The 27,726-nt window shown below is 39.0% G+C and overlaps 1 protein-coding gene across 1 annotated transcript; it reads right to left on the reverse strand.

Annotated features, from left to right (window-relative positions):
* Positions 1-4,230: 4,230 nt before the first annotated feature.
* Positions 4,231-27,726, reverse strand: NOL11 (nucleolar protein 11). The gene is made up of 18 exons (XM_021678419.1): positions 27,514-27,726; positions 25,436-25,549; positions 25,254-25,310; positions 22,971-23,119; positions 21,578-21,635; positions 21,127-21,271; positions 18,626-18,814; positions 16,852-16,928; positions 14,844-14,967; positions 13,908-13,996; positions 13,178-13,246; positions 12,527-12,711; positions 12,253-12,378; positions 11,871-12,101; positions 11,372-11,450; positions 10,405-10,497; positions 4,804-4,911; positions 4,231-4,641 (listed from the first exon to the last, which is right to left on the reverse strand). Exons 1-18 carry the CDS (start codon positions 27,652-27,654, stop codon positions 4,525-4,527), a joined length of 2,151 nt encoding a protein of 716 aa, XP_021534094.1. The 5' UTR covers positions 27,655-27,726; the 3' UTR covers positions 4,231-4,524.

The raw sequence follows: 27,726 nt of genomic DNA on the forward strand, positions 1-27,726 counted from the left end.
TAATTATTGGCTGTGTTAATCTAGGTAATAGTACGTGACCTAAAAGCAATAGGGTAACCTTATCAGACATTTATTTAAAACCATTTTAGGTGCACCAAGATGGCTCAGTCAATAGAGCATGCAACTCTTCATCTCAGGGCTGTTGAGTTCAAGCCCCATGTTGTGTGTGGAGCCTACTTAAATAAAACCACTTTAATAATAGTACAGTGCTTTCTTAAGTGATTAAAAAGGTTCTGGGAGGGGGTAATTTAAAAGGACGACTCTTCAAAAAAGTTGTCCAGAATTTTTAATATCTTTTTACTTAAGATATTTGTCTGTAGCAAACAGAAGAATTCCAAATATTCTGCTAATTTGTGTATGCTTCTAAATGTCCCAAAATTATAATAATGATGATGATTTATAGAAATGGAATGGTATAATCTAAAGTCACGCTTTAGGCTGCTAAGTACAAAGCTGTGGGAACTGCACGAGACACTTAACATTTAGGAATAAATTATCGGTAAGCCTTTTCAGGTCTATAGTTTTCTGAGTCTGAAATTTTTAAGAATTGAAACATATTAACTATGTAAAATATATTTTTATGAAAATATTAAATGAAAAAAATAGACCACACAGTGTATGCTCAATGTGATAACTATTTAAATCTGTGAGACAACTCCATCCATTTATCTGGCCATCCATATATAGATGAAAGCAGACAGCAGAGAGGAGAATGGTCGCTATATAGCACAGTGTTCAGTTTTTAAGTGAAATTTATGCCAAAACATTACAATTTCCAATCACAACCACCACCGTAAAAGCTGATTCAGGCAAAAATTACCAATAGATCTAAAACCACTGTTAGGGGAGAATATTCCAGAATAAGATATTCACACAGTCTCAAAGATATACACAGGATACTTTGGTTACAAAGGGAAAAGGTAGAGGCAATCTGGTAAGCCCACCTTAAGTTAGCCAATTTAACATCACCAATGATGGGACAAGTCACATCAGTGCCTTGTGATGCTGTGTCTTCTCTGTGGCATTCTCTGTCAAAAACATTTAATCTGAACCTAATCATGTGAAAATAAGACCAGTCCAAATTGAGGGACACTGAGCAAAATAATTGGCCTAGATTGCTCAAGAATGCTATATCTAGGGAGGTTAAGGAAACATGAAAACTAAATACAATGCAAGATCCTTGAAGGGATTTTAGGAGGAAAAAGTCCAGCTCTAGGAGACATTACTGAGGCAACTGTGGAAACCTGAAGGACTGTAATCATTCCAAATAGTACTGTATTAATTACCTAAATTTGATAATTACATTGTGGTCATATAAAATAACGCTCTTGTTTTAGAGGATTAAACTGATGTATTTATGGGATTAAACTGAATTATGGGATTAATCTGGATGTTTGCAACTAACTCTCCAATGATTCATTAAAGAAAGAAAAAATATATGGAGAGTGGTGAAAGGAACATGGTAGAATGTTACCAATAGGTAAATTTAGGTCAAGAATAAGTAAGTGTTCATTGTTTTTTCTTAAAACTATTTTGGGACTAAAAACTTTTAAAAGAGCTGGGGCAAAAAGTCCACCTTTGTTTTAAAGTTCTATACATAAAAAAAAAAAAATAAAGTTCTATACATGATCCAGGGGCACCTGGCTGGCTCAGTCAGAAGAGCATGTAACTCTTTTTTCTTTTTAAGATTTTACTTATTTGTCAGAGAGAGAGAAAGGGTGAGCGAGCACAAGCAGGGGGAGCGGCAGGCAGAGGGAGAAGCAGGGTCCCCGCTGAGCAAGGAGTCCAAAGACGGACTCAATCCCAGGACCCCAGGACCATGACCTGAGCCAAAGGCAGATGCTCAACCGACTGAGCCACCCAGGCATCCCGAGCATGTAACGCTTGATCTTGGGGTCATAAGTTCGAGCCCCGCTTTGGGTGTAGAGATTCCACAAATAAACAAACAAACGTAAAAAAAAAGTTCTATACATGATCCAGAATGGAATCCACTATAGTTACAATCACCAAATATTTACAAAGGAACCGAAAGAAGCAAAAGGCAAATAAATGTCTAATTTCAAGTATTAATAACTCCTTAGTCCACATTTCCCTCAAAATACATTTTTTTTTAAGATTCCATTTATTTACTGAGAGAGAGAGAGAAAGCACAAGCAGAGGGAGGGGCAGAGGGAGAGGGAGAACTTCAAATCAGACTCCACTCTGAGCAGGGAGCCCAACGTGGAACTCAATCCATGACCCCAAGACCATGACCTGAGCAGAAATCAAGCATCGGATGCTCAACCAACTGAGCCACCCAGGTACCCCTCCCTCAAAATACATTAAGTTCACAGCAGGAAATCATCTCCTAGATGGAGAATATAAGTTTAAAAAAAGTTTTTTAAAGATTTTTTATTTTTTTATTAGAGAGAGAGACAGAGAGCATGAGAGGGGAGAAGTCAGAGGGAGAAGCAGACTCCCCGCTGAGCAGGGAGCCCGATGTGGGACTCGATCCCGGGACTCCAGGATCATGACCTGAGCCGAAGGCAGTTGCTTAACCAACTGAGCCACCCAGGCGCCCCTAAAAAAAGTTTTAATATATGTAATATGTAATCAGAAACAAATGTGAGATATAATTTGGTGTTATAAAAAAGAAGTATAGGGGCTCCTGGGTGGCAGAGTTGGTTAAGCGTCTGCCTTTGGCTCAGGTCATGATCTCGGGGTCCTGGGATGGAGCCCCACATCGGGTTCCCTGCTCAGAAAGGAGTCTGCTTCTCCCTCTGCCCCTTCCCCTCATGCTCACTCTCTCTCAAATAAATAAAATCTTAAAAAAAAAAAAAAAGTAGAGAGGAAAAAGGTATACAGTCTATATGTAGTGAACACAGATGGATTTACTTTCCAGAAAGATTACTGCAAACCCTCAAAATTATTACTCTACAGCTGGATAGATAAGATCCATTATTCAGTAACTTGATTCAATAACCATTTACTGAACACTATTCATGTGCCAGCGGTCCTATATTTACTGTGCAGAAAGGGTAAGACACAAGCCTTGGCTTGAAGGACTCATCCTGTAAGAGTCTACTGTCAACTGTACCTCAATTAAAACGTTTTCTGTATGTCCTTATAAAATCCTCATTTCTAAATTTAGTGACTCAGACTGTAGGCAACCTAATTTTGTACTTATATTGGGCATCAGCAATGTTTCCATAATATTTACAACCAAATTATTAAACTTCATAATAAAGACTGTGAAAGAACCACTATTATTTATTTTTAAGGACATATATAGAAACTCTACTATGAAAACCTGCATTTTTTATTTCTGCTGAGAAGTACTGCATCACTTTAAATTGAGCAAGAAGTCCTATTATATAAAGTGAGCATGACAGTTAATATATGGGGTTCCCTTGTGATTCTTTTCTCTCAGGATTAAAGAGAGATTAAGCAGACTGAGGAAAAGAAGCTGTCTGTTAATTGCCATAGTTGTAACTAAAGTTTACAGAGAGTGCCTGAGCTAAAATGAAGCCTTTCTCTAATGCAAATTACATTAAGCAATTGGGATTCTGTAACTCTGGGCTCTACAATCACATTTGAACTTATATTTCTGCACTAGAATTTACAGGAATTTTTGTCTTTAACATATTTTAACCCTTCAAGTTAGAACAGGTTTTCAAAATTATTTACTCAACAGAGACTTGCACAGCTCAGAAGTGTTTCAGTTATTTATAGGGATCTTAATTCATCACCTGAAAGAATGATTTCATTTTTAACAAAGATGTATTTGAGTTTATTTTCAAGAAACAAAACACCCATTTCATCTACATAAAATCCCTCATTTGTCCTAAATCCAAAGAGTTAAAATGGGAAATTCTATGGTCAATCAACCTATAAAACTATTTTCAGAAGAGACTTTTTTACTATTTAGTAATACAAAAACCTAAGTTACCAACTAATCATGAAGATAGTCTCAGAGATACTAAATAGAAAGAAGTACTGTTCGACTCCTGAGCATGTGAAGAAGGTAAGTGGAAGTAGGTAAAGGACAGAAGAAGGTGGCAGAAGAGAGGCAATATGCCTGCACAAAGACCGTCCCCCACCCTGCTTACAGAAGTCACCTCCTTTTTCACTCGGGAGCACAGTCATGCTGGGACAGCTTCTGACTCTGATAAAACTACATTCTTCTTAGAATCACTGTTTCAATGGTGATTTTTTTTTTTAACTAAATGAAGAACTAATCAAAACACACAGTAAGAAATAAGATTTTTATCAATACACAAATAAGTTTACTTAAAATCAGCTCAGTTACATATTTAAAAAAAGCTTCAGAACCTCTCCCCACCACTGTCCATAAACTAAAATAGGTTCACGTGAAACCTACAGTCCAACTTAGGCGCATCAGTAAGTGATGGTCCAGGTACTAGCTGACACATTTCTCTTGTCACTGAGAGACAGTCACAAACAAAACACATCTCTTGCCTGGATGAGTAGAAGAATTCACATAAAAGAGCTTCATAAAATGTCTATGAAGGAGAACTGGTAATATCAGAAGAGTTCCAGCACTTCAATTGAATATAATTCTCTATTGTTCTTTTCTTGACTTAGTTTCTGCAGCTCACGAAAACTTACTTCAATCTTGTTGAGCTCGGAACAAATGCATATCTAAAGAAAAAAGTTTCAGAGTAACTTTTACCATAACTTCTACAAGAACAAATCCTCCATGACTACCTATAACTATTCCAAGATAAAAATTTAAGAATAAATTATAATTTAAGTGATACCTGGGTACCAACGAAACTCAGTATATATCGAATAATCACAAACCTGGGATTTCACAAACTTGTAAAGACTCAACAGTAGCCTTTTTGCTTCTGGTATCATTACCACAACAGTAAAGTTCGCATCCAGAAGTAGACATATCCAATCCATAATCTGAAGACAAACAGGAAAAGGAAAGTTAAGATTTTATTTATTTTTTAAAGATTTTATTTATTTATTTGACAGAGAGAGACACAGCGAGAGAGGGAACACAAGCAGGGGGAGTGGGAGAGGGAGAAGCAGGCTTCCCGCTGAGCAGGGAACCCGATGCGGGGCTCGATCCCAGGACCCTGGGATCACGACCTGAGCCAAAGGCAGACGCATAACGACTGAGCCACCCAGGAGCCCAAGTTAAGATTTTAAATTTAATTTTAGGTTAATTCATTTTACAAAGTCCAGAATTACATCCGTTATAAAAATTAGTCTTAATGTTTAGGGGCGCCTGGGTGGCTCAGTTGGTTGAGCGACTGCCTTTGGCTCAGGTCATTGTCCTGGAGTCCCGGGATCAAGTCCCACATCGGACTCCCTGCTCAGCAGGGAGTCTGCTTCTCCCTCTGACCCTCCCTCCTCTCTCTCATGCTCTCTGTCTCTCATTCTCTCTCTCTCAAATAAATAAAATCTTAAAAAAAAAAAAATTAGTCTTGTTTACAAAAATCTAAACATTTAAGTTTAGAAATGGAGTTAATTTCTAACCAATATAAAAAACTCTTTGATTTACACTTGCTATTTTACAAGCATAAGTGAATCTTTTTCATAGCATTAATCAGTAAAAAGAAAGCGAGAGTGATATTTAATCCAAGAAAGAATGAGTACTTTTTATTAAAAATTTTGTTTTAAATTGGGGCTCTTGGCTGACTCAGTTGGTGGAGCATGAGAATCTTGATCTCAGGGTTGTGGGTTCAAACCCCATATTGGGTGTAGAGATTACTTAAAAATAAATAAATAAATAAATAATTGGCAGTTAACAAAAAAAACAACCCACTCATCTCCTGTTCTGAAATATACACAATGCCCCCAAAATAGGGTGTTGTGTATTAAAGATGAACTACCATGAACTAAAATACATTACTATACATTTATTAAAGTATTCTACACAGTTCTACATCTTCACATGGTGTAGTTAACATGCAAATTATCATTTCTCATGAAAAAACATTAAGGAAACTGATTTATCCATCTGGGTGGAGAGGAGAAGCCTGATCCCTATGAAACTCTTTACACCAAAATATATTTTAGATGTATCAAGGAATTAAACACAGAAAAGGACACCATGAATGTACCAGGGAAAGAAAGGGTAGTTATTTTTATTTTTATATTCTCAGAGTAGGAACAGCCTTAAGCGTGACATAACCATAATGAAGCCAAAAAGGAAAAGCTTAATAATTTAAAGAATTAAAATTTAAAGGGGTACCTGGGTGGCTCAGTCAGTTAAGCGTCTGTCTTCAGCTCAGGTCACAATCTCAGAGTCCTGGGATTGAGGCCCATGCTGGGCTCCCTGCTCAGCAGGGAGTCTGTTTCTCCCTCTCCCTCTGCCCTCCTCCACCCCCCATGCTCTCTCTCTAAATAAAAAGATCTTTTAAGGGCGCCTGTGTGGCTCAGATGGTTAAGTGTCTTGCCTTCAGCTCAGGTCATGGTCCCAGGGTCCTGGGATGGAGTCCCGCATTGGGCTCCCTGCTTGGCGGGGAGCCTGCTTGTCCCTCTGCCTCTCTCTCTCTCTTATGAATAAATAAATAAAATCTTTAAAAAAAATTTTTTTTAAATATGTCTTTTAAAAAAATAATTAAGGGGCACCTGGGTGGCTCAGTCGTTAAGCGTCTGCCTTTGGCTTAGGTCGTGATCCCAGGGTCCTGGGACTGAACCCCACATCGGGCTCCCTGCTTGGCAGGAAGCCTGTTTCTCCTTCTCCCACTCCCCCTGCTTGTATTCCTGCTCTCGCTATCTCTCTCTGTCAAATAAGAAAATAAAATCTTACCAAAAAAAAAGAATTAAAAAAAAGAATTAAAATTTAAAAATGAAATTAAAAATTAAAAACTTACCTATGGCAAAAATTACACTGAAAAAAGTAAAAAGTGATAGGAAAAAAGTACTTATAGTACACTCCACAAAAAAGGCTAACTTCTTTGGGGCGCCTGGGTGGCTCAGTTGTTAAGTGTCTGCCTTCGGCCCAGGTCATGATCCCAGGGTCCTGGGATCGAGCCCCGTATCAGCTCCCTGCTCCGCGGGAGGCCTGCTTCTCCCTCTCCCACTCCCCCTGCTTGTGTTCCCTCTCGCGCGGTGTCTCTGTCAAATAAATAAAATCTTAAAAAAAAAAAAAGGCTAACTTCCTAATACAAAGAGAATTCTTTATTAGCCAAAATTAAAAAGACAGAAAATGCTATTGAAAAATGGACAAAGAACCTAACATGGCAATTCAAGAACGGGGCTATAAATAGGCTAGAAAAGATGGTCACAAACCCTTCAGAAAGGTACTGGCATTTTCAAAACTAAAAATGTGGGACACTGGCTGGCTCAGTCAGAAGAGTAGACTCTTGATCTCCGGGTTGTGTGTTCAAAAGCCCCATGTTAGGTGTAGAGGTTACTTAGTAAGAAGAAAAAAAAGGGGGGGGGGGAAGGTTGATCATTAAAAAAAAATTTTTTTTTTAACTAAAAATGTATGTATTCTTTATCTAGTAATTTCACTTGTGGGAATTTACTCCAGAGGTGTTTTCTCATAATTACGTAAGAATAACTGTATAAAGATGCTCACTGAAGGTTTGTTTAAAATAGTAAAAAAACTGTAAAAAACTTAAATGCCAATCAACAGGGGACTGATAAATTAAAAACTATCCACAAAAATGAAACAGTATGCATGGTTAAAAAGAATGAGGCAGGGGGTGCCTGGCTGCCTCAGCTGGAAGAGTGTGCAACTCTTGATCTGAGTCGTGAGTTCAAGCCCCACACTGGGTGTAAGAGATTACTTAAAAAAAAAAAAAAGAATACTGCAGATGTATGTTAACTGCTCTAGAAAATGTCCAAAACACAGTACAGAATGAAAAAAGTGAGGTTCAAATAGCATGCATACTATGATCTAATTTGTGTTAGAAAGACAACAGGAAGATAAATTAGGGTATAGAAAGAAAATTTCCACAGAGGGGAGGGGGATGGAGGGATGAGGTAACTGGGTGTGTCTTGGGGAGGGCATGTGTTGCAATGAGCACTGGGTATTATATAAGACTGATGAATCACAGACCTGTATCCCTGAAACAAGTAATACATTATATATTAATTGAATTTAAATAAAAAAACTAAATTTAATTTAAAAAAAAGAAAATTTCCAGACAAAAACAAACTTTTTCTTTTCTTTTTTTTTTTTTAAAGATTTTATTTATGTATTTGACAGAGAAAGACACAGTGAAAGAGGGAACACAGCAGGGGGAGTGGGAGAGGGAGAAGCAGGCCTCCTGCTGAAGCAGGGTGCCCGATGCAGGGCTTGATCTCAGGACCCTGGGATCATGATCTGAGCCGAAGGCAGATGCTTAATGACTGAGCCACCCAGGCGCCCCAAGAAACTTTTTCTTTTAAAGGTTTTATTTATAAACAAATAAATAAATAAATAAAGGTTTTATTTTTAAGTAATCCCTGTACCCAACATGGGGCTTGAACTCACAACCCCAAGATTGGACAGTAGCATGTTCCACAGAATAAGCCACCCAGGAACCCCAAAAGAAACTTTTAAAAAGATTTTATTTATTTATTTGAGAGAAAGAACGAGCTAGAGAGAGATAAAGCTCATGAGTGGGGGGGGAGGGGCGGAGGAAGAAGCAGACTCCCCACTGAGCAGGGATCCTGCCATTGGTCTCGATCCTAGGACCCTGTGTTTATGACCTGAGCCAAAGGCAGACACTTATCCAACTAAGCCACTCACGCCCCCTAAAAGAAACTCTAACGTTAGTTATCCCTAAGAGGCACTATAGGAGTGGAGATGCAACCTTTGGTATTGTTGGAATTTTTGACTACGAAAGTTAACTACTTAACAAAATTTTAAGTAGTCAAATTAAGGGTTTCAAACACTTAATTAGGGTAACATATTCTTCTTAGACCACAATAAACTTTTTAAAAAAAATTTTTAAGTAATCTCTACACCCAACGTGGGGCTCGAACTGACAACCCCAAGATCAAAAATCACATGCTCTCCTGACTGAGCCAGCCAGCTAGCCAGGTCCTCCTAACCACAATAAACTTTTTAATGTTTTAAACTGCTCAAATAAATACTATATTTAAAGAGTACCAAGAGATTCTTTGAAAACATTTTTTATTAATCTTTATTCTCTTATTCTTTTTTTTTTTTTTTTAAAGATTTTATTTATTTGAGAGAGAGAGAGAATGAGAGAGAGAGAGCACATGAGAGGGGAGAGGGTCAGAGGGAGAAGCAGGCTCCTTGCTGAGCAGGGAGCCCGATGCGGGACTCGATCCAGGGACTCCAGGATCATGACCTGAGCCGAAGGCAGTCGCTTAACCAACTGAGCCACCCAGGCGCCCTATTCTCTTATTCTTAAGAGATTAGGACACTTATTATCACCCTCTCCCAAAGAAGCTAAGAAAATTCTTGAAAAGGGTTACAATAAAGAAACAAGAATTTTTTTTAAAGATTTATTTAGAGAGAGAACGTGTGAGACACGCATGCATGAGTTGGGGGAGGAGGAGAGGAAGAGAAAGAGAATCTCAAGCAGACTCTGCGCTGAGTGCAGAGCCTGATGGGGGGCTTGATCTCACAACCCTGAGATCATGACCTGAGCTGAAATGCTTAACCAACTGAGCCACCCAGGTGCCCCAAAGAATCAGGAATTTAAGATGTATTTAAGTTCTTTAGTATAGAATTATGGCTCTAAAAATCTACCTACCAAGTTGAGAGATGCTCCCCACCTCTCATTCCAATGGTTTGTATATATGGTGAGGGAGAAGGTTCATATGAACCAGAAGACAAAGGGAAATCAGTAACTGAATTCCAAGTTCTGACATTATATATAACTTTTTTTTTTTTTTTTTACAGTTTTCCCAGTACCAGGTCAAATTAAAAAGATTATCTCACACCTATGTTTATTGCAGCATTATTTACAATAGTCAAATTATAAAAGCACCCCAAGTGTCCATCGACAGACAAATGGATAAAGAAGAGGTGGTACGTATATACAGAATTACTCGGTCATTAAAAAGAATGAAATCCTACCATTTGCAATAACATGGATGGATCTAGAGGGTATAATGCTAAGCGAAATAAGTCAGAGAAAGACAAATACCATATGTTTCACTCATATATGGAATTTACAAAACAAATGAACAAAGAAAAAAGAGACAAACCAAAAAAACAGACTCTTAAATAGAACAAACCATTGATTATCAGAGGACAGGTATGTGGGGGGATGGGGTAAATAGGTGAAGGGGAGTAAGAGTTCACTAATCATGATGAGCACTGGGTGTTGTATGGAAGTGTTGAATCACTATATTGTATACTTGAAACTAATATAATACTGAAATAATAAATAATAATATAAAACTAATATAAGTATGTTATCTATACTTGAATTAAAATAAAAAATAAAAAAATAAGTTAAAAAATGATTACCTTACCTGGTTCAGGGTTGGAGGGTGTAGCCCAGGAAGAGTCATAGTAGCATTTTCACTACACTTCAGATAAAGGAAATACAAATACTGGAGAAATAGCTGGGTAGGAAGAAAAAGGACAATTTATCACCTTGATAGAAAAATGTTCTCTCTATATAAAGCTAACAAAGAGACTGAAGAATTTTAAGAAGCTACTGAATTTAATTATACATCAAACAAATATGCTAGACACAAAAATGAATAAAATGTAGGCTTTGCCATCAATGAGGAGTTCATCTGGTTTGGGAGCGGTGGCCGGGGAGCTTATTCTGTTTGTAAATAATAAGTAGAAGAGAAAAAATCCGTCTCTCAGCAATTTTGTTTCTACTTAAAAACAAAAAACACCCAAAACGTGTATCTATACATGTATGTATGTATGTATGTATTTTAAAAGTAATCTCTACACCCAACATGGGGATCGAACTCACAACCCCGAGATCAAGCATCACATGCTCTACCAACTGAGCCAGCTAGGCACTTGTTTTTAGCTTAGATGGATTACCTGGCCTTCAGGCTTGGCACTAGGAACATGCTAAGATCTGCCAACCTAAAGTCACTCGTCTCCTAGGCACAATTTTTCAGCGTGGGGGCTGGGAAAACTCTTATTCACATGAAAGAAACTGAGAACCTTTCAAATGCCCTAAAGCTGGTTAGAGTTAAGCAGTAAAATTTAAACCAGAAATAAGGGGCGCCTGGGTGGCTCAGTCGGTTAAGTGTCTGCCTTCGGCTCAGGTCATGATCCTGGTGTCAGAGGATCGAGCCCCGCATCGGGCTCCCTGCTCGGCGGGGAGTCTGCTTCTCCCTCTGACCCTCCCCCCTCTCATGTGCTCTCTCTCTCTCATTCTCTCTCTCTCAAATAAATAAATAAAACCTTAAAAAAAAAAAAACAAAAAAAACCAGAAATAAAATTCTATAGATGTCTAAGAACACTTACAGTGACATGTTGTGCCGGGATGTCTTTCAAGTGAGGCAGAAGAAACATTTCGCTATAAGCTGAATGAAGAATTGCATTTCTACTTAGGACTAAAGGAAAACCTTGTTTTAATAAATAAAGGCTTTTCTACTGAAATTATGAGTAACTCCCTTCCCCAGTGATATCTCTTCTAAATTTATAGGAAGTTTTACTTTTCTCAAAGAGCTCTATCACTGATCTTTCTCATAAATACCAGAGGTCACTTGGAATATTTCACCCCTATAACTGGTATTTATCCAGAATACTAATTTTTAGAATCGATAAAGTTTCTGCCTTCACAAAGCTTCTTAAATCAGGCTTAAGTAAGTTGTTTGCATATACTCCATTTTCCAGCAGAAACTGAAAAAGATGGAAAAACAGAAAAGCAAGCATTTGAAATGATCTATTTACTCCCTAGGTACTGTGTGGCACTTGACTGTAGGTAAAGAGACAAGGCCAGGGAAACTATTTCAAAGGATACAGCAGAGCTGCTCTCTTTGGTATCACAGGGCACGAAGTGGTCTCCTCTGCTGCGTCCCGAGGCTTTTCATTTAACTCCCGGTCACAGTTATCACAGTTTTCCTCTTCAGGATTGAAGCCATTGTGAAGAATTTCCGTTTGCTCTTCCATTTTCTCCTCTTGCACAGAATCACTATAGTCAGAAACTGATTCCATATTGATTTCTGCTTCTTGAAGACTGTCATCACTAATGCTACCATGTTAATTGAAAGTGAGAAATGAATCCTTATCACTGCATGATCTCACTGGAAAAATGTTCATTTTGTAAGCAAAGTTTCAGAAATCAAGTAATGTAAAAGATTAAAAATGCACTAACGAAAAAGGACCATCAACTTCTAACTTACCTCAAGAAAATTTTTAAGCAAGCACAGGTGACTGACTCAGGAATGTCAGGGAACTGCTGCAGACAGAGCTGTAACATCTGTACATCTGCTTTCTCTAGGGCAACCTCCATCAAGCCAGGGCACAAGCTAAGACAAAACACCGGGACTCATTTTTGTATCTTAAGAAAAATCTCAATCGCAAATAATGTATAAGCTTTTTCAGAGTATGAAAATTAGTAAAAAAACAAGGTCAAAAAAGTTATGCATATCAAGTTTGGTATACAGAAACACTTACCTGTAAGAAAGCACATGTGTTTGGATAAGCTGCATCAAAGAGTTCCGGGGATAAAATGATGGTTCTGCTTTATGTCTTCCCAGAAGTTCTAATACTATGTCCCCAATAACCGTATGAAAGTCAGGTGTCTGCTTAATAGCCAAAAATTTACATAGTTCTACTTCAATGTGTTTTTCTGAATCTTTCTGAAAGGGCAGAAGTAACAGAGTTCAGTCTGGTACATTAATGTCACTCTGAACTTAAAAGTTCCTAGCTCAACGTTTTCTTAAATCATTAACAGTATTCATGCACTGCCATGAACTTGTGTAGTGAATTGTAGCATCAACTCCAAAGACAAACTACAAAACACAACACAAAACAAAACACAATGCCAGGGTTTAGAAATCAAATTCTTTAAGAGGCTAAGTTACAAATATATTCATTGCAAAGGGGAAAGAGAGAGTGATGAGGCCACCACCATTACAGTGACTTCACAAAATACTTAGTAAGAGCCAAATAAGCCAAAGTACTGGAGAGCTCTGACAACCTTAATACACTATACAATTGTTAGCTACAGATATAAAAAATGATCATAAAAATTAGAATGAAAAGTAGATGGGATTTCTTTTAACCCCCTGAGTTGATTTTTCATATTTCTAATATTGTACTTACCTTTATAGTTGACAAAAGTTGTTTGGACGCTGGAGGCTGTACACTCACTTCAATTTTTCTTCTCCTTAACTGGAATTAAGTAAATTGGTTAGGATCTCAAAGTGTCCTAAAGAAACTTATGCTCTAATCAAAAACTTCTTAAAATACTTTAATTTTGTTATAGTGAAAAGTGGGTTTATCTCAACTAACTTAAATACCTTTAAGACTTTTAACGTTTTTGTTTCTTAAGCAGAAAATTTCTATACTCAGGAAGGCATCATTACTAATTGCAAACTGTGCATTTTCACGCCTATGTCTTACACAAACACATGCCCATAAAAATTAACTACTAGACAACACATGTCATTTCTGGATAAAAGATGTCAGGTTACTGGGTTCAAGATTCAAATTGCTGTCACTAAGATCAAAACTATAGGGGCGCCTGGGTGGCTCAGTCCGTGGAGTGTCTGCCTTCAGCTCAGGTCATGATCTCAGGGTCCTGGGATTGAGTCCTGCATGAGGCTCCCTGCTCAGCAGGGAGTCTGCTTCTCCCTCTCCCACTACCCCTCCCCCTAGTCGCGTGCATACGTGTGCTCTCTCTCAAATAAATCTTCTTTTTTAAAAAAAAAAGATCAAAGCTATAAGCGTTGTAGAGATGCAAATCATTAAGGTAATTCCACCTTTTTCTTTTCTTTCTTTTTTTTTTTTTGCATATTTGCATTAACATTTCTGTTTCAACTACCAAACTTACGATTCTCTTCGACTGCTCTGAGTTCTGGGATCCAAGTCCATATCCCTGAGATGTTTCCCAGTTTACAAAATGAGGCACAGTCTGAGGGCCTAAGAAAACACAAAGTATACAATTTCTGGAATTTTTTGACCTACTAGATTTAGCCAACCAAAGAACAACAAAAAACCACCACTGTGCACAATTTAAGACAGGCTTTAAAGATCACTGAATTCCCCTGAGAACCCCAGATCAGTACTTTACGATACAGTCTAAGGCTATGCGCCCAGCAACACTAAGCCAACAGATGAGACCACTGGTAAACCCAGGAGGGTAAAAGTATTCATGATTTTGTCTGGGGGACTCTCCCATTGCCCCTGAAGTCAGAACACTGGTGTTCAAAACAGTGTAGCTCTTCAGCCTGCAGCAATACCTGCAATGTAGGCTGTTCCCAGGGTAGATACCTGGGTCAAGGAAACTTCAAAGAACAGTGTAAATTTCAACATCAAAAATGGGCTCTGTAAACTGATGGTTTTAGAAATCTACATCAAACTGAAAGTTAATAAAATGGTTTATATTAATAAAAAACAGAAGGTCCTGGGGCGCCTGGCTGGCTCAATCAGTACAGCATGCAGCTCTTGATCTCAGGGGTCATGAATTCAAGCCCCACAATGGGTACAGAGGTTACTTAAAAAACAAACAAACAAAAAATAAAAACTACAGGGGCGCCTGGGTGGCTCAGTCGTTAAGCGTCTGCCTTCAGCTCAGGTCATGATCCCAGGGTCCTGGGATCGAGCCCCGCATCGGGCTCCCTGCTCCGCAGGAAGCCTGCTTCTCCCTCCCCCTCCCCCCTGCTTGTGTTCCCTCTCTCACTGTGTCTCTCTCTGTCAAATAAATAAATAAAATCTTTAAAAAAAAATAAATAAATAAAAAATAAAAACTACAAACAGAAGTTCCTACCTGGATCTTGACTATGCTTGAGTTTTCCAAGAGCACCTGCTAATGAAGATACTTCACACTTATATGGAACCACAGTAAGAAATTTTCCATGTAGCATAAATAAATTTTCCCCATAATACCAGAGCTACAAAAAAATGTTATAAAAAATGTAAGCAATTTTTTTTTTTCGCTTCTAAGATCTGAGCTGCATTTATAACAATAACTTACGGTATGAGCAATCTTAATATAACAAAAATGACAAAACAAAGTTAAGGAACTTTCCAGAATAATCTCACATGTACAACTTATTACCTGGGTAGGTTTACACAGCTCTTATTTTTGCCCACATCTGAATAAAGCATAATTTAAAGGACACTCTTTACTCATAAAAATCTGATCAATATATGCATTTAAAATAATTAATTAATTTATTTTTAATTTTTTTTTAAAGATTTTATTGGGGCGCCTGGGTGGCTCAGTCGTTAGGCGTCTGCCTTCGGCTCAGGTAGTGGTCCCTGGGTCCTGCTTCCTGCTTAGGCCTGCTTCTCCCTCTCCCACTCCCCCTGCTTGTGTTCCCTCGCTCGCTGTGTCTTCCTCTGTCAAGTAAATAAATAAAATCTTTAAAATAAATAAATAAAAGATTTTATTTATTTGACAGAAACACAATGAGCGAGGGAACACAAGCAGGGGGAGTGGGAGAAGGAGAAATAGACTCCGGGCTGAGCAGGGAACCCGATGCGGGGCTCGATCCCAGGGCCCTGGGATCACGACCCGAGCCGAAGGCAGACGCTTAACGACTGAGCCACCCAGGCGCCCCTAATTAAATTATTTAAAAGTAACACTGCCACTGTTATACATCTATTAATGTAATAATTACTAAGGGGACCGTAACAGGGTACTCTGTTAATGACGTACTAGATGAAAAAAGCAGAATTTAACGTTGTTTCTATCTTATCATTCCAATTTTTAAAATAGTAAAATATAAGACAGATATATGAACAAAAAGCTTAAAGGAACATGGAAATCAAACAAGTTTGTTAGAGTGGTAGAACTGTGAATGGTTAATTTTGTTATTATTTGTTTAAATATAAATTAAAATTATATTGTATGCTGTGAAATCCAGTCTCTTTATGCTCTAATCACAATTATTTGTAACATCATATTATCTTGATTACATTTTATTTATATATGAATATGCATTCACTAAACAACCAGTCCTTTCTGAGCACCTCTGACAGACAGACACTGAAGATAAAATGGGTAACAAAATATACAAGGACCCCTGCATCAGAAAGTTTGGTCTGGTTGGCTAAAATTTTAACTCTTCAATAATTCTTATGTAAGGGCCGCCTGAGTGGCTCAGTTAAGCGACCAGCTCTTGATTTCGGCTCAGGTCATGATCTCAGGGTCTTGGGATGGAGCCCCGTGGTGGGCTCTGTGCTCCTCAGGGAGCCTACTTGAGATTCTCTCGCTCCTCTCCCTCTGCCCCTCCCCCTGCTTGTGCCTGCTCTCCCTCTCTTTCTCAAATAAATCTTTAAAAAATTGTAATTCTTATGTAACTCCACGATAATGTTTACCATATAACCTAAAAGACTAATTTATTAGGAAAAGTAACAGCCCTAGCGTATGGTTCAAAATACAGAAGTAGGGGCTCCTGCCTGGCTTAGTCAACAGAGCAAGTGACTCTTGATCTCGAGGTTGTGAGTTCAAGCCCCACACTGGATGTAGAGAATACTTAAAAAATAAAAAATAAAAATATTTATAAACAAATACAAAAGTAAAAACATCAAACCAAAGAACAGCTTTGTTTTATTTACTCATTGTTCTCCCTTGATCTAAAATTGCTTATAACTGAAAAGTGACAAACTTAACAGAAATTGAAACAATAAGCTTGCAGGTAAAAAATAATTCTCAATTTATTTTAATCAAAAACTGCCAAATTATTTAAATCTGAAGTCTCTTCCTTTATACTACATTTATCACGCACAAAAGTAACTAGATTTGAAAATCCCCAAAAACAAAAACTTACTTGACCGCTGGTCCCCTGTGGTAGCTCTTTGGAAGTCTGTAGTGTTTGAAACTTCGTGTTCCATATGGAGAGGCATTCTATAAAATAAGACATACAAATTCAGATGTCGTGCCACATATAAATATGTGACGCTGAGGATGGTGGGGAAGGAAGTGGGTAGACTAGGGAGAGACATAGTTAAACACATAAGTCTTGCTTTATGAGGTATAAAATGAGTAATAACGACAGTGATTGCCACAGAAACTCAAGGAAATGAGATCTTACGACAAGAAGTGGACATGTGTGGGGGAAGAGGGCATATGGCACATCTACGTACCTTCCCCTCAATTTTGCTGTGAACCTTACACTGCCCTAAAAGCATAAAGTGTTAATAATAACAATCATAATAAATTAGTAATAAATGTTGATATGGAAAGGGCTCTAGGACCTCTCAGGTAAGCGAATAAATAAGGTGCACAAGTGTTAATGGTATGCTACCATTCATGTAAAAAGAAGAGGAAAGAAAAATAAGTAGTAGTATTTGCTTGTACACATGTGAAAACACTCTAGAAAGAGACATAGGAAGCTCTAACAGTAGTTACCAGGCTTTGAGGGTTAGAGCAGGAACCAGAAAGAGGGATGATGGTGGGAGAGAGAGAAGCACAGCATGGTAAAGTGACGAAGCACCAGGACTGAAGATCAGTAAGGTCTATGGCCTAAGTAAAGAGTCCTTCTACTTAGTTATCCAATACCTATCTGCTAATTTGTAAAACAGGAGTGTTATTAGTAACCACTTTCTCTCCTAGTATTGTGGGAAGATTAAATGATACAAACAACAAGATAATATACATAAAAGGCTTGGCACGGTATAGCTATGCTGTAACTAGTAGCTCCTATCTTAATAGTAAGAGGGAGAAACATAAGAACAAAGTACACAGATGAGGACAGGCAGATTAAGTGTACAGCAGGGAGCCTGGGCTGAATAAATCAAAGGATTCTTGCTCCGAAATTGAGAAAAGAGACTGGAAAAAGTGGATAGGGGTCTAGACGGGGGAGAGCCTGAATACTAGACAAAAAGATTCTGAATTTCATAGCACTGCCTGAAAGACCCCACTCTCGCGCTGGCCAGAACAAATGTGTTCTTTGTGACAGACAACGAGTGTGTGTGTGTGTGTGTGTGTGTGTGTGTGTGTGTGTGCGCGCGCGCACGGACGGGTATTTGGGGGGCAAGGTGAAGTGAAAATGAGAACGATGCTCTGAAGTCAGAGATGAAAAAGCATACTAGCAGTCCCTGAATTTCAAGTTGTCCAAGTCCAGTGGATTTCCTTTCTGCTGAAATGTCACCAGACTATGAATTCGAATCCCTACCACAAGGCTTACCAATGATCAAATGCCTATGGGCTGGCACAGACACTGGCAGTTTTTATTCCTTTAAGACATTAGTCATGAGCAAGGTAGTGATACAAGGAAATGTGTTAAAAAGATGGGACACCTGGCTGGCTCAGTCAGTAGAGCATGTGACTCCTGATCTCAGGGTTGTGAGTTTGAGTGCTGGGTGTAGAGATAAGTAAAAATAAATAAATAAAATAAAATAAAATAAATTTAAAAAATATTAACGAATGTAAGATGAAATCACAGACCTATTCAAGGAGAGTTAGGAAGCTACAAAAATAATTTGAGTATGACACTAGAGAAAATGAATAAGTGATAATAAATAAAAAAGAAAAAGAAGACTAAAGGGTACACTTTGAAGGAAAAATCCAAAGGACTTCTTAATTGAACAGATTTCAGTCACCCTTGGAAGCTGGTAGCGGTGGTCCCAGGACCGCTAGGTGATCTTTATCCAGGACGGTGAGTGCAACACCATTTCGAGCATTACCAGACACGACAGTCTTGAGCAACAGTGACCTAACCACCCTCTGATTTTTTTCTGGGTCACTTGGATGTATTGGTATCAAGGTTTCATATATACATCCATCAGAGCCTGTTGGAAACAAGTATTATTCATTATCAGTTGAAGGACAGTTCTCTATCTGTTACAGTTAAAGGTACTAGGCTGTTCGTAAGTTGTACCAATTTGATACAGGATACACCCAGAAAAATAAACAAATTTAACAATCACATCGCTCTATGCTTTCCCTTAAATTGCACTACAAACCTCAAGTTGAGGGAGGAATATTATTAATAAAACTCTCAGTAAGACATGTCACAACAGCTAAATACTTACAATAACTTAAAATATGAGAGGGACCTGCAAGACGACAATTTAATCACTAAAAGGATATACCTCACATTCAAAATTAATTAGCCTTCTGGTCTATACATGACATTTCTCGTTAATGTATCACCCTGAAAACCGTAAGAAATTACTGTTTTTTGGCATGTCAATTGAATTTTGGCATGTTATTGTGGTTCTAGCTATGTTACAGGAAGATTTTATGACCCTTTGGTTCAGACTCCCTTATTTCAGTGTTCATTCACTAAGCTAAAAACTTAACTTGTAAACTTTCATTTAACAGTAAGTATATCTGGGGCACCTGGCTGGCTCAGTCGGTAGAGTATGCAACTCTTAATCTCAGGGTTGTGAGTTCAAGCCCCATGCTGGGCAGGAAGCCTACTTAAAAAACCAAACTAAACCAAATCAAGCCAAACCACTAAGTATATCTTACAGATTAAACTGTAAGAAAACCAGTCCCTTGGGGCGCCTGGGTGGCTCAGTTGGTTAAGCGGCTTCCTTCAGCTCAGGTCGTGACCCCAGGGTCCTTGGATCAAGCCCTGCATCGGGCTCCCTGCTCAGCGGAGAGCCTGCTTCTCCCTCTGCCTCTGTCTGCCGCTCTGCCTACTTGTGCTATCTCTGTTAAATAAATAAATAAATAAATCTTAAAAAAAAAAAAAAGAAAAGAAAACCAGTCCCTCTTAAGCAAAGGCATTAAGTGGATTCCAAAGACCTTCTAGATAAGATAAATGATGGGAACTTTTTCTTAATAGCCATTGCAAACATCTGCACATTAAAAAACTTCACAGATTTTTTAACTGGGGTGGGAGGAAAGGATAACTGGGTGATGGGCATTAAAGAGGGCACCTGATGTAATGAGCACTGTGTGTTATATGCAACTGATGAATCACTAAATTCTACCTCTGAAACTAATAAAAAAAAAAGACAATAAAAAGATTTTTAAATTGTGATAATATGGAAATAATGTCCTTGTTTTTTCCTCCCTTAATTCTCTTAAGACAACTCCAAGAGGAGCCATAAAGGGCAGGATGAAGAGGACACCACAAGGCATTTTTCTTTTTCCTAGTCACCTAAGATCAGGGTTATACTTTAGACCATTAGATAGAGATAATCTACAAGGCATCAACAAATCTATAAAATGCTGGCTTGCATAGGCCATTAATGCTTTGTTAGATTCCTTTAACTCACCTGCCTCCACCACTGTTCAAAGAAGGGTACCCTAAATGTTAAGGCTAGAAAAGAGAATTAGAGGAGTCACTCAATACCAACCTTAGTTTTATTATTATTTATTTATTTTTAAAGATTTTATTTGAGAGAGAGCACGCGTGTGCGAGCACAACTAGGCACAGTGGCAGGCAGAGGGAGAGGGAGAAACAGGTTCCCCACTGAGCAGAGAGCCCAATGCGGGGTTCGATTCCAGGACCCCAGGATCATGACCTGAGCCGAAGGCAGATGCTTAACGGAGTAAGCCACCCAGGGGCCCCTTATTTTATGCTTCACTAATTACAGTATCAAAGAACCTGGCCTTATGATGATAAAGATAAAAGATTAATTTTCCCTTTTTTATTGGTATTATATTATTATTTATTGCTTATGATACATCTTTTTTTTTTTTTTTTAACAGATTTTATTTATTTGAGAGAGAGAGAGAGCAAGCACAAGCAGGGGGAGAGGCAGAAGGAGAGAGAAAAGGAGAAGCAGACTCTCCGCTGAGCAGGGAGCCTGATGTGGGGCTCAATCCAGGACCCCAGGATCATGACCTGAGCTGAAGGCAGATGCTTAATGGACTGAGCCACCGAGGCACCCCTTATTTCTGGTTTAAATTTTACTGCTTAACTCTAACCAGATAAATCTTAAGACATAAAAGTTACCTACAGAGAACCACTGACTTAATCATGACCAGATATGGCAAAGTGCAAAAAATGAAGGCACAAATGCTTGTAAGAATGCATGTGAAGGAAAGTGCTACAATAGAAAACTGCAAAAAACCTAAGACTCTAACTCAGAAAACCCACCATCCTTTATTTACAATCGCTGAAAGTTTAAAGAAAAATACTTACTTAATGACATCAAAGAGATGAATTTCCGATCCACAGATGCACTGAAACTCTGTATAACAGATTTTTCTTCTTGTCCAAGTAAGAGTGTGTATTTGCTTAAGGTACGTGAGTTAAACATTTGTATGTAAGCAAAGTAATTTCCGTGCTGCACATAAAAAGGTTATTTTATTTAAAAATATTCCCATTTCAACCAACTATATTTAAACGTTAAAGCCACTTGTCACTCTCTTCTAATTACTTTAATGAGTGCTTAAAAACCTCTTGTCCAATTAAAGTAAAAATGTTATAAAAAAAAATATTTCTTCATAACCAGATTTTTTAGTATTTAAAAAAGATACACAATAAAAAAAAATCTTCCGAGAGAAATACTAAAGCCCAATTTTAGTTTAAAAATAATATATGTGAATTTGAAATGTCACAAAATAGGCCAGGAATGAAAGCTATCACTTACTTTTTCAGTAATAAAGATTAAAACAGGATGCCTAAATACCATGAAAATCTTTGTCCACCTAAAAAAATAGGAAGAAAAATTATAAAATGACAAATCACCAGCTGAGAGAAACCTATAAATCTAAATTCCAGAGAATATTTTCTATTAAATATTTTTTAGAGTCAAAGAGATGTCATGGAACTTAATTCAGGGCTTCAAAATACACATCACACAGAATTAGTAGGCATTTCTCTGTCAAATGAATTTGTGGACTAAATGCAAGTTGCTGAACTTCCCAGAGCTTTGAAGACCACGTGAATTGTAAAGTTCCAAAGGGGTGGGTGTGTGACAGTATGCAGTGTTATTCAACTTATTTGATCCCTCCCCTCCCCTTTTTCAGTCACTTTTGGGACTAGTGCTCTGAGGAAAACATTAGGATCTCACCCGCCTTCTTTTTTTATTTTTTAAAGATTTTTTTTTTTTATTCACGAGAGAGCAAGAGAGAAAGGCAGAGGGAGAAACAGGCTCCCAAGGAGCAGGGAGCCCGATGCGGGACTCAATCCCAGGACCCTGAGATCATGACCTGAGCCGAAGGCAGATGCTTAACCATCTGAGCCACCCAGGCGCCCTCACCCGCCTTCTTTAAGTGACAGAGGGATATGAGGTACAGGGAGGGTAAAGGGCTTGTAACCAAGGCTACATAGCCAGATTCTGGCAAAGTGGCCATCAGAACTCAGGTCATCTACCTGTATCCCTTTTTCCTAAAGATTTCCTCCAAACACAGTTGCTCACACATTAGAGGCATTCAACAGGGCAGTCCAAGATACACCTGGTCGTTGTCCACATTATTCACTAAGTACAAGCCTTCCCTCTGACTTTTAGAAATTGAGCTTGCATCAAGTGGGCCAGGACAGGCAGCAAGTTAACTAAACAGGAAACATGATAAAATAATGGGGTTTGGAGAAATGTGAAATCATGAAAATTTGAGTCATTTTCCCAGTTTTATTCCAGAATCTGGGAAAAGCAGGGTGCTCAAAACACTATCATGATGTCACTAACAACAAACTGTACTTGTCCTCAGGGGTAAGGGTTCTGACCTTGGCAGTCAAGGCAATATAACAGAAACAGAGGTTTTGGTCTCATGGCATTACCCACTTCATCTTCAAATAACTTACTATCCAGTCTTCTGTCATCAAAATAGGACTCATATGACCCTACAGTTTCCCCAATGACCTATTATTCTAGAGGTTTTTGGAGGATGCTAATTTGGTCAATGGCATATAAATGGTTTTTAATTAAGCTTTTATTAGGTTTATAACCAAAATACTTTTGAACAAGGGAAAGAATGTTACAAAAAACATGCACAGTACATTTTTATTACGGAAAAAATTCACTTACAAGTATTGGAACTTACTTAATCACTTCTTCATCAGAGATAACAGTTTCAATTTTCTGCTGGGGCTCTGCAAGCAAGGCCTCTAAACCACGAACAGCACCTTCCTTGAAGAGTACTAAGGGTTCTGTCCCTTGTATTGAATGTATCCTATATATCTCAGCTGGCAACTAGAAGAACATAAGAATACAATGTTTTTAAAACATTCTAAAACAGCTGCTACCTAAGAGAATAAGGACATTTATAGAAAGCTTATTTTTTAAGAACTGATTTGTTTTCATTTTGATTCAGCTTTATATGGTTCCAAAGTCAAATGTACAACATAGGGCGCCTGGGTGGCTCAGTTGGTTGAGCGACTGCCTTCGGCTCAGGTCATGATCCTGGAGTCCCGGGATCGAGTCCCGCGTCGGGCTCCCTGCTCAGCGAGGAGTCTGCTTCTCCCTCTGACCCTCCTCCCTCTCATGCTCTCTGTTTCTCATTCTCTCTCTTGCAAATAAATAAAATCTTAAAAAAAAAAAATGCACAACATAAAATATACACAGAAGCCTTTTGCTCCTATTCTGCCTACCCTATCCCCTGCTCTCCCCTTAAGTCATCACTTTTTAAAGATTTCATTTATTTATTTTTAGAAGATTTTATTTATTTATTTAGAGAGAGCATGGGTGAGCAGGGGGAGGGGCAGAGGGAGAGAGAATCTCAAGCAGGCTCCGTGCTGAGTGCACAGCCCAATGTGGGACTTGTGCCCATGACCCTGAGATCATGACATGAGCCTAAATCAAGAGTCAGACACTTAACTGACTGAGCCACCCTTAAAGTCATCATTTTTATGCATTTTTAGTTTATCCTTCCATTGGGAGTGCTGGAGATTAGGTACAAGCTGGATCTCCAAACCCTGAAGGTGGGGAGCAGTAGAAACGAAGGCAGTACTGCAGTTTCAAGCAGTCCGGGTGCTAGGTAAGAACTGGGGCCGTCATTACAACTACAGCCTGTAAGCCCAAGAGAAGAAGTTAACCCCACTGTAAAATTAAGGATCGTGTCACTGCAAGGTAAACAAAAAGACGAGGGCCAGCAGACAGCACAGTTAGCTAGACAGAAGTTTCAAGGGTCCAAGGGATAACTGCCATTATATCTCAATCAGTTCTGTTATGCGCCACTTCTAAAATTTGCTAATTATATTTAGTTAGACATTCAGAACTGGAAGGGACTTTCAAGGTCACCCTAGTTTGAGACCCTCATTTTATAAGTAAGAAAACACTCTTTAGGTCAGGGGTGCCTGGGTGGCTCAGTCTGTTAAGCTTATGACTCTTGATTTTGACTAGGGTCATGATCTCAGGGTTATGAGATCGAGTCCCTCGCCTGGCTCTGTGCTCTGAGGGGAGTCTGCTTGAGATTCTCTCTCTCCCTCTCCCGGGCACCACCCCCCCACCACCACTTGTGCGTGCTCTCTCTCTCAAATAAATAAATCGTTAAAAACACACACACACTTTAGGTCATCAGTAGAAAAGGCACAGTTACTCAAGGTTCTTTCTTACTGCATTCTGTGCACTCCAAAAATATATAATGTATAAAATTGGCAGGGTCTGTTCTACCTATTTTAAGAAAGGGCACAGTGAAGTTCTCACATGGGACACACCATAAACATCTAAACTCATGGAAAAAACTGCAAACATATCATTCAGGAATTATTTAAATCCTTAATCTCAGGTAATAATAAAGTTTCTATTTTCTAATATATTAACTCATGAACTAAGATGTGTTCCAAGATATGAATGAAAAGCTGATATAACTTTTATGGTCACTTTCACAGATGTATTTAAGATAAGCAAAATACTACATTACAAATTATTTCATCTCACCAATAAGCTAACAGACACATTAGAAAATCCAAAGACTAATGCGTGAGCCTCGGTGGCTCAGTGGATTAAGCGTCTGCCTTCGGCTCAGGTCATGATCCTGGGGTCCTCGGACTGAGCCCCGCATCAGACTCCCTGCTCAACCGGGAGCCGGCTTCTCCCTCTCCGCGCTTGTGCTCTCTCTCTCAAATAAATAAAATCTTTAAAAAAAAGAGAAGAGGGGTGCCTGGGTGGCGCAGTCGTTGAGCGTCTGCCTTTGGCTCACATCATGATCCCAGGGTCCTGGGATCGAGCCCCGCATCGGGCTCCCTGCTCCGCGGGAAGCCTGCTTCTCCCTCTACCACTCCCCCTGCTTGTGTTCCCTCTCTCGCTGTGTCTCTCTCTGTCAAATAAATAAAAAAAATTTTAAAAAAAAAAAAAAAAAAAAGAGAAGAAAAATCCAAAGACTTACTGTAGCTTTAAATACTTTATCCAGGTTTACATCTTCATTACTCCATATTCTCAAAACCTTAAATCAACACACACAAGTTAAAAAAGCATTCCAATTTCTACTTATATCTAACACAAACAGTTAATAAATCAACATTTGATTTCTGTTGTATATGTTATTATATAAAAAGTTTTAGAACTTACCTTATTATCATGTACAACAATATACTCTCCAGTTTGAAAGTTGCACACAGCTGGACATGTTATAATTTGACCTTGTTTCACTGACCAGCTTCCCAAGGGTTTCTGATCAGAAACCTAGTAAAATCAAGATAACATAAAATATTCAAAAAGTCAATTTCAGACATTACAAGCAATTAAATTTACAATCAAGCAAAGAAAGAATTAAAATAATAACATTTAAGGGCAGCTGGGTGGCTCAGTCGTTAGGTATCTGCCTTCTGCTCAGGTCATGATCCGGGGTTCTGGGATCGAGCCCCGAATTGGGCTCCCTGCTTGGCGGGAGCCTGCTTCTCCCTCTCCCTCTGCCCCTGCTTGTGTTCCCTCTCTCGCTGTCTCTATCTTTCTCTCTCTGTCAAATAAATTAAATCTTTAAAAAAAAAATAACATTTAATAAATTTCCTAAATTAAAAAAGTAAGTAGTCACAAAAAGACAAACACTATACGATTCCACTTAAGACAGAAAGTAGAATGGTGGTTGTCAGGGGCTGGGGAAATAGGCAGTTATTGCTTAATGGTACAGGGTTTCAGTTTTGCAAGATGAAAAGAGTTTGGGAGATGGATGGTGGTGATGGCTGCACAACGTAAACATACTTAATACCCTGTACGGTACACTTAAAAAACAGTTAACATAGTAAATTGTATGTTGTATGTATTTTACTACAATTAGAAATATAAAAAACTTGGGGTGCCTGGGTGGCTCAACTGATTAAGTGTCTGCCTTTGGCTGGGGTCATGATCTCGGGGTCCTGGGATGAGCCCCCCCATTGGGCTCCCTGCTCAGCAGGAGTCTGCTTCTCCCTCTCTCTCAAATAAATAAATCTTTAAAAAATATGTAAAAAACTTTAAAAAATTAATTAAAATGAAAGTATAACTGGACGCCTGGGTGGCTCAGTTGGTTAAGTGACTGCCTTCAGCTCAGGTCATGGTCCTGGGGTCCTGGGATGGAGTCCCACATCAGGCTCCCCCTGCTCTGCCGGGAGCCTGCTTCTCCCTGTCCCTCTGCCTGCCACTCCCCCTGCCTGTGCTCTCTCTGTCAAATAAATAAAATCTAAAAAAAAAAAAAGAAAAAAAGAAAATATAACTAAGTTACTAAAAAAAAAGTAAATTAGCAACACTTTTCAGTAAATAGTACACTTAAAAGAATGGGATTCCACTGTGCCTTGGAACGGGGGCATGGGAAATTGAGTAGGTATAGCTGGATCATGCCAATTCCAGTCACTGTATTTTCATGCAGGAATTGCAAAACTTTTAAGTCCACTTAACAGTGGAGGTAAAAGCCAACAGTGTCATCAGAAAGACTCAAGACCAGCAAACACTATAGGGAATGTTGGCAACCTGTTCCAAAACTTCAAAGTAGATAGCTAGCTTCTTAAAGACACGGGAAACTATGTTCAGCAGCCCAGATAAAAATAATTACTTTCTATGAGACCACTAAAAGCAAAACTGTTTAGGAGTGGTGAGTCAACAGTTTGGATAAAAAGGGGGCGGGACCTATAGAGCCTGCCCAAGACTCAACTCCAGGATTTACAGCGTGTAGTTCGTTGGCAATAGACACTTACTCGGAATCAAGATTCCCATTAAGCTACTAAGAAATCAAATAAAACAATCTGCAAACCTTTTTTCCCCAAAGAGGGGGGAAAAGTGTATGGGCACAAAGTTAAACCACTGTTCCCACGCTGCCGGTCATTCTCTCCCGCCCAATCTCTGTTCAACCCTTCTGCGGACAGCTGGGGTAACAGAAACCCCGGGAGGGGATCTTAAGGCCATCTCCGGGAGATGCGAAGCGCAAGCACAGGTTTTCCTTTCCTTTCTGAGTCTAGCCCACGTGCACTCAGACGCTCTGCCGCCGGCAAGTCGGAAATATGCCTCTTTCCCCAGAAGAACAACCGACTCCTATTCTAGACATCATTCAGCGCCCGGGAGAGGCCAATAAGCCGCTCGACGATCTTTCTGAAGCTGTGAGAAACCTGCAGCTCTGGCTCCGTGCTCAGAAAGGGGCGAGACCTCAGCGGGGGGCTCTCCGATCATATCACCCTCACCTTATAGAGGATGACGGTCCTGCCGCCATCCGTCACTAGAAACTGGTCTGTTTTGTCGCTCTGCTCCACGCCTAGGAGTCCGTTAGGCCCGGCACCCAAGGGTACCGCAGACAACGTGAATCCCTCTTCCAAGGCTGCCATTTTGGGCAAACCTAGAGATTGCAGCGCATCCCTCCCGACAGGCTTTGCGCTTTCTCTCGCGAGAACTAGAAA

This window comes from Neomonachus schauinslandi, chromosome 15 (genome assembly GCF_002201575.2).
Source record: "Neomonachus schauinslandi chromosome 15, ASM220157v2, whole genome shotgun sequence".
NCBI classification, from domain to species: Eukaryota; Metazoa; Chordata; class Mammalia; order Carnivora; family Phocidae; genus Neomonachus; species Neomonachus schauinslandi.

Coding starts and splice junctions, on each gene's coding strand:
- NOL11 (XM_021678419.1), bottom strand. CDS start 27,654: ATGGCAGCCTTGGAAGAGGGATTCACGTTGTCTGCGGTACCCTTGGGT. Junction 21,272..21,577: donor TAATCTTTATTACTGAAAAA/GTAAGTGATAGC, acceptor TTTTATGTGCAG/CACGGAAATTACTTTGCTTA. Junction 13,997..14,843: donor CAAGCATAGTCAAGATCCAG/GTAGGAACTTCT, acceptor GTGTTTTCTTAG/GCCCTCAGACTGTGCCTCAT.